This window comes from Ctenopharyngodon idella, chromosome 5 (assembly GCF_019924925.1).
Source record: "Ctenopharyngodon idella isolate HZGC_01 chromosome 5, HZGC01, whole genome shotgun sequence".
In the NCBI taxonomy this organism is placed as follows: domain Eukaryota; kingdom Metazoa; phylum Chordata; class Actinopteri; order Cypriniformes; family Xenocyprididae; genus Ctenopharyngodon; species Ctenopharyngodon idella.
In genome coordinates this window covers 9,707,842-9,721,077 of record NC_067224.1, presented here as the reverse complement: position 1 = coordinate 9,721,077, position 13,236 = coordinate 9,707,842, and the positions used below count along the sequence as shown (strand labels likewise).

The window sequence follows — 13,236 nt, the reverse complement described above, 5'->3', positions numbered from 1 at the left end:
ATTGTACATAAGGCACATTTAATGTCCAACATCAGATATTTTAGCAAAATGTATATTTTAGTCGAATTATTGCGCTCCTGTTTCGTCCCGTCTGTTTAGCGCGCATGCGCCCAGTAGCGCTCGTTCACTGTGAAGTTGAGCAGCAAAATGGAAATATTTGCATGACTTTCTAACATTTACAGATGGAGAATAAACTTGTGAAAAGTAAGTTATGCACTGAGGAAAACACCATGTCTCAAACGCATAAAATAGCACAAAATGTATGCTGTTTCCTATGGTGGATCGATTTGATCCATGATCGACCTCTAGGGCTGCTTAAGAAAAGCGTGCACGCGCAATTATCTTGACTAGGTAAACCTGGATCGAATTAGCGGGACTGGTTGAATTTAAATTACCTTTTATGAAACCGCTTTAGCCCCAACTCACACACACACACACACACACACACACACACACACACAAAAAGAACAAACAAAAACAAAAAACACCATCAATGAATTAATTTTATTTTGGGGGGTCGGGAGGCATGTTCCCCCGAGAAAATTTTGATTTCCCTGATCTACATATGTGCATTTTAAGACATTTGAAGGCAAAAAAGGATAACTCTTCCCCTCCTAAAGCTGATCCTTGACTGATAGTCTTTTCATTTTCATCTGTGTCAGTGAAGAAAGTAAACATAGGGTCAAGTTATATTATATATATATATATATATTTATATATGTTTTACGAATCATTTTCTTAGACAGGTTAGTTTACTAAAGGCTACCAGGAAAAAAAGCGTATTAAATTTATTCACAATATGTGAAAATTCATTATTAACCTAGTATAGTGAAAACGGCTTTTTTAATGTTTCTTGTCCCTTCAAATTGACAGTTACTAATTATTACATTACACGAATCATGTAAATTATATAGACCTATTTTCAGGGTGCGAATTACACTATGACCTTTTTTTTTCAAACAGAGATCATGATACTGAGCAGACAACAAAACAAAATAACATGAATTTTACTAGAGCTTCTGATAAAATATTAATCGCTGCAGCCTACTTAAAAATGTTTAGTTAATTTGAATTATTATTTAAAAATGGTTATGAATGATTCACAAATACTTACTCATTACTGGATAATCGTTTTTTGAAAGAACTTCTTGAATTAATGATTCGGTGACAAATATATTTTTAACAGTCACTTTTCGCCACCCTGTGGCCTAACAGTGTAATCGATATTATTATTATTATTAAGTTACTTTCAAAAGGTGATTTTCTCTATTTATGGTGTTATCGCTAGATATCGTAGATATCAGTGTTTATATCCGAGCTGTAAACTTTCATCCCGGTACTTCTGTGATCATTTGAATATTTGTAACACAGAAATAATGATACTGTATGGCAGTAATGAACGCAACTTTCACGTGCAATTCACTATGGAGCTGATTTATTATTTAGAAATAGTTCGGTTTGAGTCAGTTCAGTTCAATTCTATTATTTAGTTCACCCAATAATGAAAATTCTGTCATTAATTACTCACCCTCATGCCGTTACAAACCTGTAAGACCTTTGTTCATCTTCAGAACACAAATGAAGATCTTTTTGAGGTATAAGACATTGTCCACAGACAGCAATTTAACCACCACTTTCAAGGTCCAGAAAGGTACTAAAGACATCGTTAAAACCGTCGATGTGACTGCAGTGGTTCAACCTTAATTTTATGATGCAACGATAATACTTTTTGTGTGCAAAAACAAAAATAATGACTTTATTCATCAATATCTTCTCTTTGGTGTCATTCTCATACGTTGTTTTCATCCAGCGCTTCCAGACTCATTGGCCAGCTCCTGCGTCAGCATCACACGCATGCGTTGTGCTGCTCACATGTGCAGCTTTGGCCAAATACTGAGCCGGCATTTGGACGTAAACACGGAAGCCTTCACTGTGCTTACTGTAGCAACTATGTAAGGATAATGACAGGGAAGAGAAGATATTAATGAATAAAAGTTGTTTTTGCACACACACAAAAAAAAGTATTCTCATCACTTCATAACGTTAAGGTTAAACCACTGCAGACATGTTGACTGTTTTAATGATGTCTATACCTTTCTGGACCTTGAAATTGTTGATTATATTGCTGTCTATGGACAAGTCATATACCTTTCATATGAACTTCCCTCATCCACTTCACGAAATGAAACGCACTTAAAAATGGCGGCAGGGATTCCCCCCGAAGTTCACGAGTGCATGTCTAAAATTGGAGTGGAAGGCAGCCCAGCTTGTCACGACTGAAACCGTATTGTCGCAAACCTGTCGTTCAGCCACGTTGTTGAATGATGTCATGCAGGTGGTGTCGTAATAACTTCATTAAATTAATCTGTTTTTAGATTGAATTACTGCTAGATTTATTGCTATAAATTATGTTCTTGGTGTCACGGTGGTGTTGCAGTATTCAAACGCACGACAAAGGAGATATCTTCGAGAACATTTAATGGAGTAATATGAACAAGGAACATCACCAGGAAAGTAACTTAAAAACACCACTTAACAAATCAAAGCTAGACAAAGAATGGACTGAAACTAAGGGCTTAAATACACACCAAACAGAGGAGTTAACAAGACTAATTAACAAGAAACACCTGAACTGAAGACATTAATCAGTAACCTAGGATACTGGGCTGGGCGCCCTGGAGGCTGACTAGTAGAATCTTAGGTAGGACAGGAAGCCTCCAGGGCGGTACCGGTGGTACAGGGATCCAGAGAGGTGCGGGCAGCTCAGGGAGCCACCAGGGTGGCGCTGGTTCAGAAGGCCATGGCGGCGCCGACAGTACAGGGGGCCAGGGTGGAGCCAACAGTTCAGGGATGGCCTCCTTGGCTGTAGACTGGTCAGGGGCTGGAGCAATCACTGGACTCTGGTCAAAAGTCAATTAACCATGGGTCCTCCGCAGGTTCTGGAGAGGACTCATTTCCAGGTGTGGCCATTCCAGCTGAGGGCTCAGGCATGGCGGCCAACTTGGGACGAGGCTCAGGCATGACGGCCATCTTGGGACGAGGCTCAGGCATGGTGGCCATCTTGGGACGAGGCTCTGGACGGAGTACTGAGATGGTCTTAGGAACTGCAGCTGGGAGAAGGGAGGTGGACTTCAGCGCTGACCTGACCTGACTTTTCCCCCAGGTCAGCGCTGTTGGCAACCCATTTATGGAACCGGGGAAGCACAAGAGGGCAGAAATGGCTGGAACCATTGGAGCGGTATGTGGAGAGAACCGGCGTGGGGTGAGCTGGTGAGGCCACATGTGTTTCCGATGGGGCTGGATGAGGATAACACTCCTTTTCTTTAACTTTTTCTACAAAATTAGAACCGTTTAAATAAAGAATGAGATTAATCAACTCGACTAGAGAAATAACAAGCAAGTTCGCAAAAGCGAATTGCATCCTCATCCAGTCCCATCTGAAAACACACATGAGAGGCATCAGGCCAGCTCACCTGATGGGTAAGCTCAAGAAACTCCTCTACATACCTCTCCAAAGAACGACCATTCTGCCTCAGGCCCCACAGGCGGTCCTCAGCCAGGATCATTTTTTGAAGATTTATTTTGTCATTTATTTTGTTTGTCATGTCTTGCTTTCTGTCACGATGGTGTTGCAGTATTCAAACACACGACAAAGGAGATACATATCTTCAAGAACATTTAATGGAGTACTATGAACAAGGAAAATCACCAGGAAAGTAACTTTAAAAACACCACTTAACATAATCAAAGCTAGATAAAAAAAAAAATGGACTGAAACTAAGGGCTTAAATACACACCAAACAGAGGAGTTAACAAGACTAATTAACAAGAAACACCTGAACTGAAGACACTAATTAATCAGTAACCTAGGATACAAACAGACAGGCAAATGAGGAGAACTGAAACAATTAACAAACTAGAAAACTAAGCAACTGAAGACAGGGAAAAAAATGAAAACAGATGAAAACAAACTCTAAACATGACATATGGCACCTGAGGACTAATTATCATTTTTCTCAGTTATTTTGCTTTATTTCCAGATTCAATCATAGGCGCGTTCTTACGTACTAGAGCACATACGCACATGCACACTCTTCAAAAATGGTGATCTCTTGACAAACTAAAATATGTAAATGACATTTGTATAAATTTGAAATTAAAGATATACATTGTCGTTAATGTCAACTTTCTTATTTTGCTGAAGAAAACGATTTATTAAGTCCACTTGTCATAAAAACATGAAAATATGCTTCTCACATCTCGAGAGCTGTTGTTCCAATCACACAAGTTTGCGATGCTGTTTGTTAACGTTCGTAACAAGCAAATGTTTTCAGGAAGTAGCCTACATTTTTTATGATCTATCCAACATTGTTTAATATAATAATGCCATGAATGGAAGTTAGGCATTATGCAGTGTTCCCAGTGTTTCTTGTTTGCTGTAGCCCTACCAGCACACAGTGCACCTGTAGAAACTGATAGGACTGTAATTGGAGATGATGTGCCACAGGCAACAGATGCAGTGGAGCCATCGCAGTGGAATAGCGCTCACACAGTCAAACTAGGTCCTTTAGGAACTTTTTTTTTTTTTACAATCATTTGACAGTCCAGTCTGTTGTAGACAATGTCAAATCGCTTTTTAATGAGAACCTTTCAATGAGGAGAGTCATCAGAGCAATATTTCTGCATGAAGCAGTGATCATAACCATCTGAAGATGACACCAACAGCACTTTTTCCATATGCAATTTTTCTTGGGATTGCACTCCAATGTGTCCAGACGAGATTATACACAAACCGTTGGGCGGTTAAAATAACTGGAGGTCCTGATGCTGCTGATCTTATTGCAGACAAATATGGATTTGTGAATATGGGCCAGGTAAGTACACTGTAAAATATTTTGCCAGTTAAATGTTTCATGTGGCAACATCTTGTAACAATTGAACACGTATATATAAATAGGTGTTATCACATTTATTTTAACTTTGTATTTATTCTTGTTTCCTGCTTTAAATTATTATTAAAAGTCTCAGTGGCCTATAAAATTATGTGATTTATCAACACAGACAGTATGCTATTATGTTTTTATGTTTTCTGTATGATCCTAGAATTGCAGCTTTTCAACACAAAAGTACTGTGATGATACTATGATACAGTAATGGTCACACATATGATAATAACATGGTACTTTGTTATATATTATGCTGCTGAATTACCATATTCATGTACCATGTAATTGTCATGTTATTCAAGTCAAGTCAATCTTATTGTCATTGAAATGGAAAGATGTTGTTTCACCAGGTGCAGTTACTGCCAGGATAAAACTTAATCAAAGACAAACTAAAAGAATCTAAGACAAACTAATATTTTTATTACACCAACTATGTAAACAAACTCTTGTTCCTTTTTCTTTCAAATTAGTCTTTCAGTATTACCAAACCCATGTCTCTGGGTCACTGGCTCTTGTATAATAAATGTGTTTAACCATGCAAGACGAGCTCCTAACCCTGATGGCATCTTATACCCTACTTCAGTTAGTTAACCAACTGACACACATTTTTTGTCCCCTTACTGCACAAATAAATATAGCAGCTGTACATTTAAGAGATAACTAAATGTGACAGCATACTCATGAAGATTTATAAATGTAATTTTCACTTGATTGAACATTTGAGGTTTAAATTAAAATAATTAAAAAAACAAAACAAAACAAACAAACAAACAAAAAAAAAAAAAAACAGGAAAAGGGTGTGCATATAAATGCACTAGAAATGGACAATAGAATTTTATAGGGCATCTACTGTACACTTGCCCTATGCACAGACCATAAGTTTAAAATACACTACTGTTGAAAAGCATTTATTTAAAGAAATTAATATGTTTATTTGACAGGGATGCATTAAATTGATCAAAAGTGACAGTAAAGACATTTTTAACATAACAAAAGATTTCTATTTCAAATAAATGTATCACGGTTATACAAAAATTTTAAGCAGCACAACTGATTTCAACACTGAATAACGGTAACACTTTACAATTAGGTTCATTAGTTAACATTAGTTAACTACATTAGTTAACATTAACTAATAATGAACTGCACTTCTACAGCATTTATTAATCTTTGTTAATGTTAATTTCAACATTTACTAATACATTATTAAAATCTTGTTAACATTAGTTAATACACTGTGAACTAACATGAACAAACAATGAACAACTGTATTTTCATTAACTTAAGTTAACGAAGATTAGTAAATACTGCTCACGGTTAGTTCATGTTAGTTAATACATTAACTAATGTTTAACTAATGAACCGTATTGTAAAGTGTTACCATAATAACAAATAATGTTTCGAAGCAGAATATTAGAATGATTTTTGAAGGAACATGTGACACTGGAGACTGGAGTAATGATGCTGGAAATACAGCTTCAATATATCAGAGAATATATCAAAACAGAAAACATATATTTTAAATTGTAATAATATTTTACTATATTATTGTGTTTATTGTATTCTTGACCAAATAAATGCAGCCTTGAGCAAAAAAGACTTTCAAAAACATTACAAAAAATTATTTTCGAAGATGCTGTCAGCAGAACTAAACTTGGAATATTCCTTTAATATTACTTCAAGGCCATTTTGAATCCCAGTGGTTTGTTGTGCAGTGCATCATTGGATTTCTTTGGCCCACAGTTACTATTTTATTTTTTTTTTTGCTTGGTGTCATTGAGCACATGTCTTCAGTGTTAACATGAAGGATGCTGACTTCCCACACTCAGTCAATTAAATGTTAAACTGTCGTTTACTGTGGGGCTGTTTAGTTCCGGGTAAATCTGGTATGGCTTCGGCCAACATCATAATGTCAAGGCACAGGGTGTCAAAGAGTAATCAGCAGCCAAAGTTTAAGCTCAGCTGAATCGTGCAGTGGTAGCTCAGGTTGCCTCTGATGGTAAGTCTATCAGCAGTGTAGAATAACCCTTTTGTTGTTTCATAGGCATACGTCAGGGGTGGATACATAATTGATATCTCTGTCAGTCACACCTGATCAGCAGCTAACACAATCTTCTTCCCCTTGTGCCACTTCAGATAGGTGGGCTAGTGGACCATTACCAGTTCCAGCACAGTGGAACCATCAAAAGGTCCAGTATTAATAGCAAAGGGAACCACAGTCTCATTGCCATGGACACCAAGGTACAAAGATCATATACCTTCAGTCACAGAGACACCATTGAATAGTTAATAAGTTAGACTACACCACCCTATAAACACCACACACACTTACCAAAACAGATTAAGACAGCGGTACATCAAACCCCACGGATGCATCCTTAAACTTGACTAAACTAAATGAGACAATGATAATTACTCTTAATGAATATTTCATTTAATTCACTGTGGTTTGTAAAGCATGTTATGTATACAGTAGAACATCATAAATATGTTCCGATGCCAAAGGTGGAGTGGATCCAACAACAGATGGTTCAGAAGAGAGTAAAGAGAACCGACACAATGGACCAAACCCACGCGACCAGCTTCAATGACCCCAAATGGGACAGCATGTGGTATATTGTTAGTATGCAACACATTACAATAAGCTATTTTATATTCAGATAAAATTATTAAATTAAACAAAACTACAGTACTAAACCAAATATTTTGTGAAAATATGTACATTTCAAAGCAATTACATTCCAAGTTGTTACATCGTAATGAAATGCCCAATTGCATACTGTACTTTTAAAAAGAGTAAAATAAATGAAAATGTTTTGACACAGTTAAGTAGGACTTAAGGATATCTTTATTTGTAATTTCATAATTACTTCTGTCTTTGAAATTTGGGCAGTAAGTATACTGTCAAATGTATTGACAAGCATTTGTGGTTAACTAAAATATACTTTAATGTAATGTTCTATTGAAACTTTGGTCACACTTCAGATTAGGGTCCAATTCTCACTATTAATTAACTATTAACTAGGAATTTTGCCTCAATAAACTCCTAACTACTGATTACTAATAGTAAGGTAGTTTTGTTAAATTAGGGTATGAATTGGGTAGAATATGGTCATGCTAAATAAGGCATTAATATCTGCTTTATAAGTACTAATAAACAGCCAATATCCTAGTAATATGCATGCTAATAAGCAACTAGTTAATAGTTAGAATTGGACCCTAAAGTGTTACCGAAACTTGTATTAAACATATAATTACACATTTGTAATGATTAATTTGCAATTTACATTTAAAATACAATTAAGGTACATTTACTAAATTTACATTTAAAATACATTTCAAATATATTAACTTTAAATGTAATATTAATTAATTGCTTATTTTGCTGAAGAAAACATGAGTGGTTCAATTGATATCACAGTCAAGTACGTTACATGTGCTTTAGTATGTTAGTGAATACATCAAAATAAGCGTACTTCTTTAATACATGAAAACAGGTTATTGAAACATTGTTTTAAAATTTACTTTAAAGTACAACACGAATTCTGGAAATGTTGGGATGTTTTTTAAATTTGAATGTAATGAAAAATAAAAGACTTTCAAATCACAAGAGCCAATATTTTATTCACAATAGAACATAGATATAACAAATGTTTAAGCTGAGAAATTTTACACTTATATCCATTAAATAAGTTCATTTCAAATTTGATGCCTGCTACAGGTCTCAAAAAAGTTGTCACGGGGGCAGCAAATGGCTGAAAAAGCAAGAATATTTTAAAAGATTCAGCTGGGAGAACATCTAGCAACTAATTAAGTTAATTGACATCAGGTCTGTAACATGATTAGCTATAAAAGGGATGTCTTAGAGAGGCAGAGTCTCTCAGAAGTAAAGATGGGTAGAGCCGTGAAAGAGTGCATAAAAAGATTGTGGAAAACAATGTTCCTCAACGTCTAACTGCAAAGGCTTTGCAAATCTCATCATCTACAGTGCATAACATCATCAAAAGATTCAGAGAAACTAGAGAAATCTCTGTGCTTAAGGGACAAGGCCGAAGACCTTTATTGGATGCCCGTGGTCTTCGGGCTCTCAGACGACACTGCATCACACATCGGCATGATTGTGTCAATGACATTACTAAATGGGCCCAGGAATACTTCCAGGAACCACTGTCGGTAAACACAATCCGCTGTGCCATCTGCAGATGTTGTTGGAAATCACAGACATTCTTGTTGGAAATCACAGACACCGTGTCCTCCGGGCTAAAGAGGAGGGAAACCTTCCAGTGTGTTATCAGCGTTCAGTTCAAAAACCAGCATCTCTGATGGTATGGGGGTGCATAAGTGCATACGGTATGGGCAGCTTGCGTGTTTTGGAAGGCACTATGAATGCTGAAAGGTATATAAAGGTTTTAAAGCAACATATGCTCCCCTCCAGATGATGTCTATTTTAGGGAAGGCCTTGTGTATTTCAGCAGGACAATGCAAAACCACATACTGCAGCTATTACAACAGCATGGCTTCGTCGTAGAAGAGTCCGGGGGCTGAACTGGCCTGCCTGCAGTCCAGATCTTTCACCTATAGAGAACCTTTGGCGCATCATTAAATGAAATTCAACCAGGAACTCTTCAGCAGCTGGAAACCTATATCAGGCAAGAATGGGACCAAATTCCAGCACCAAAACTCCAGAAACTCATAACCTCGATGCCCTGACGTCTTCACACTGTTATGAAAAGAAGAGGAGATGTTACACCATGGTAAACATGCCCCCGTCTCAACTATTTTGAGACCTGTAGCAGGCATCAAATTTGAAATGAGCTCATTTTGTGCATAAAATTGTAAGATTTCTCTGTTTAAACATTTGTTATGTTACCTATGTTCTATTGTGAAAAAAATATTGGCTCATGTTATTTGAAAGTCTTTTAGCTTTCACTTCATTCAAATTTCATTTTCATTTAATTCAAAATTTGAAAAATAACATTTTTAATTTGGCATTATTACAAAGTGTACTTTTTAAATGTTGTGTTTTATCATGAAAGTGTACTCTCTTTAGGTACACTTAAGTGGCCCTTTATTTTATTAATATTACATTATCTGCATGTATAGTTTTTTAAAAATATACTTTTAAGATTTGAAGTGCACTACAAGTGCACATTTAATATTTCACAGTTTAAAGGATTGTATTGATAACCTTAGGCATATTGATAAAAACATACTAAAACGTGTTCTATTTTCCTACTGTTCTATAGCACTGTGATCACAACTGCTTGACTGACATGAATATTCAGGCCGCCTGGCGCAGGGGCTACACTGGGAAAGGGGTTGTGGTCTCTATACTGGATGATGGTATAGAAAGACAGCATCCAGACCTAAAACAAAACTATGTAAGTGCTCTGACATCTTAAAATTATCCAAAACAAATAAATTGGTCACACTTTATATTAAGTGCCTTTAGCTACAACGTATATATAAAAAAATAATAATAATAAAAATAGTTAGGTATTTCCTTTTTTGTATTTCCTGTGTTTAGTTCCAGTTTCCTTTGTTACCTTGGTTCTCATTTGCTAGTTTGTTTCTATGGTTACAGATTACATTCACCTGTGTCTTGTTTAGGTTTTTATTTACCATTGTATTTAATGCCCTCTGTTTCCTTTGCTCATTGTTGAGTATTGTCTATGCATGTATGCATTTGTGTTTTTTTCTTCTCCGGTGTGCCTATTTCCTATTTTCATCTTTGTTATTTTGGTTAAATAAAAAGAAAGCTGCATTTAGATCCTTTTTTTTCTCTTCTTTGCCTGACTGCCTTTATAAGGATGCACGAGCCAGTTATGATGTTAATGGGAATGATCCTGATCCAACACCACGTTATGATGCCACCAATGAAAACAAGTCAGTCCATTTCCACTGCAAGCCAGTACAGTCTCACTTCTCTCAGTCTCCACATATTTTGATTTTAAATACATTTTAAAATACAATGCTCCAGACAAATATGAGCTTTTCCATTTCTTTGTGATTTCACTAAAGACATGGAACAAGATGTGCTGGTGTGGTGGCTGCCTCTGCAAACAATTCCCTCTGCATTGTCGGAATTGCCTACAATGCAAAAATTGGTGGTGAGTTATCAGAAGTTTATATATATGTTTGCATATGTATGTCTCTATCAGCTATGTTTGATACACTATAAAGTACTGCCTATTATGCATTAGGCAACAATAAACATTTAGTACTACAGTATGTAGTGTGGTATTCAAAACAAAGCCTATGTTATTGATATCTTTGGAGCTTTCTTATCTCCTCCTGTAGGTGTGCGTATGTTGGATGGCGATATGACTGATATGGTGGAAGCCCAGTCACTGAGTCTGAGGCAGCAGTATATTGATATCTACAGCTCCAGCTGGGGTCCAGATGATGATGGCAGAACAGTAGATGGCCCCGGCCCTCTTGCCCGGCTTGCTCTGGAGACTGGCATACGCAAAGTTAGTGTGTGTTTGTTTGTCTATGTACATTTTTTGGCAGAGTTTGAGTTAAGACAACACTAAAAATTTTTTAACTTGGACCAACTTTTAAAAAATACTCTAATTTGTTGGTTTGGTTCGAACCTTACATTTTGACTTAATATTAATCAAAAATACTTCTTAGTCAATGTCTTTATTCAAAGTAAGTAAACTAAATTAAAAGTTTACTTACTTTGAATAAAGACAACTTTGAAAGATGTTTATGTTTATTGAGATGTTTTTTTTTTCTTTTAATAAATATGCAACATATTTTATGTACTAAAAACAAACAAAACAAACCCAATAGTATGTGTTCTGCTCATCATCACTCTTGTGTCAATTAAAAATACTATTTAAACAAAATTGCTTCTTTTCATTTTTTTTTTTTTTTTTCCTATTTGCTGTTAGACAAACTGGTTAAAGCAGGTTTAAACCTGCAAACCATAATTTTCGATTAGAGCAATATAAAAATGTATTTTTTCAATACAGGCCCTACAAGACCTCCGCTAAGGGGGGGAAAGTTAGGACGATTCTAAGGGCCCACGCACTTTTGGGGCCCCCAGAGATCGGTTTTATTAGTAGTAACAGTCGGTGCTCGTGGGCCGGTACCGGCACTTCTCGCACATCGGAACTTCTCACATGTTGCCGGTATACTCTGAAAGCCCACACTGAAATGTAGAATCATCAGACTATTAATTAATTGTTTACTTCGCGCGTTCGGAGATTTTATAAGCTTTACGATCTGAACGGATCAATTGTCTGCGCAATATGACTGTGACTGAAGCCCAATTGTTTAATTTTGCATGAGTGGCACGCGAATCACCGTAAGCGCGTTTACCAGTGCGCTCCAAAAGTGTTAAGATTTGCACGAGCCGAGCCGTTCCTGTGCGACGCTGATGATAAAATGTGCAACCCATTTGGATTCTATTGAGGATAGTAAAACACTACGGAGAAAGTCGAACATGATCTAAAACAGCCACTAAAATGACGAGAGGGGAAAACGTCATCCTGCAAGTTTTTTAAACTCATGATGACCACATTTACTAGAATTTATCACATTCTATTGTATTTATTGTGGCAAATTTTGACTAGGTGTAGAATTTTTAATAGATAATCTGTTAAGGGAATAGATTTTTCACTAAAGATTTATATTACAACTGTGGCATGTTGTAGCTTTAGTTTCTAACTGTGTTGCTATTTTTCATAACAAATGCTATAAAAAGAAAGAAAGAAAAAATAGTCTTACCTGTAATTATATCCTTATTGTAACAAATGCCATAGTTAACAATTACAAGAACTATGTTATTTTAAGGCCGAGTACAAGTTAGAAAGATCTATAATAAAATACGGACCTTCTTGAATTTTTGACTATACAATTGGTTTTGTTTTAAGAATGCATGAATATGAATATTTGATTACTGTACTGTATTTTTCTATTACATTTACATTTGCATAATAAATCATCTGCTAGTGCTATAGCTACAGCCATGGGAGGTCTCTGACCAAATACTGATACCTAGTGGTCAAAAGCAATAGCAAAAGTAATAGGTAATTATTATTAAATTGCAGACAAAGATTTTGGATAGCCAGGTTGACATGTATGTTTGGTGTGGTAGGGGCCCCAACCTCAGATTCTTTCATAGGGCCCAAAATTGCAAGCGGCGCCCCTGAGGGTGAATAATTAATGACAGAATTTTCATTTTTTGGTGAACTAACCCAAACGAAAAAAAAATAAATAAATAAACACTGACAAACCTGGCTTGGCTTTTCGGTGATGGCCAGAAGGGATTTGAAATGTT

The 13,236-nt window shown here is 36.2% G+C and overlaps 1 protein-coding gene across 1 annotated transcript in view; it reads left to right on the top strand.

The window, feature by feature from the left end:
- The first annotated feature begins 4,529 nt into the window (after positions 1–4,529).
- The window catches only part of pcsk5a (proprotein convertase subtilisin/kexin type 5a), a 44,615-nt gene continuing 35,908 nt past the window's right edge, over positions 4,530–13,236 (top strand). Inside the window, exons 1-7 of the mRNA XM_051894535.1 lie at positions 4,530–4,874; positions 7,083–7,187; positions 7,452–7,565; positions 10,193–10,327; positions 10,756–10,832; positions 10,968–11,056; positions 11,247–11,419. Of these exons, the coding sequence (XP_051750495.1) occupies positions 4,713–4,874; positions 7,083–7,187; positions 7,452–7,565; positions 10,193–10,327; positions 10,756–10,832; positions 10,968–11,056; positions 11,247–11,419 (855 nt within the window). The 5' untranslated portion in view covers positions 4,530–4,712. The remainder of the gene's footprint in view (positions 4,875–7,082; positions 7,188–7,451; positions 7,566–10,192; positions 10,328–10,755; positions 10,833–10,967; positions 11,057–11,246; positions 11,420–13,236) is intronic.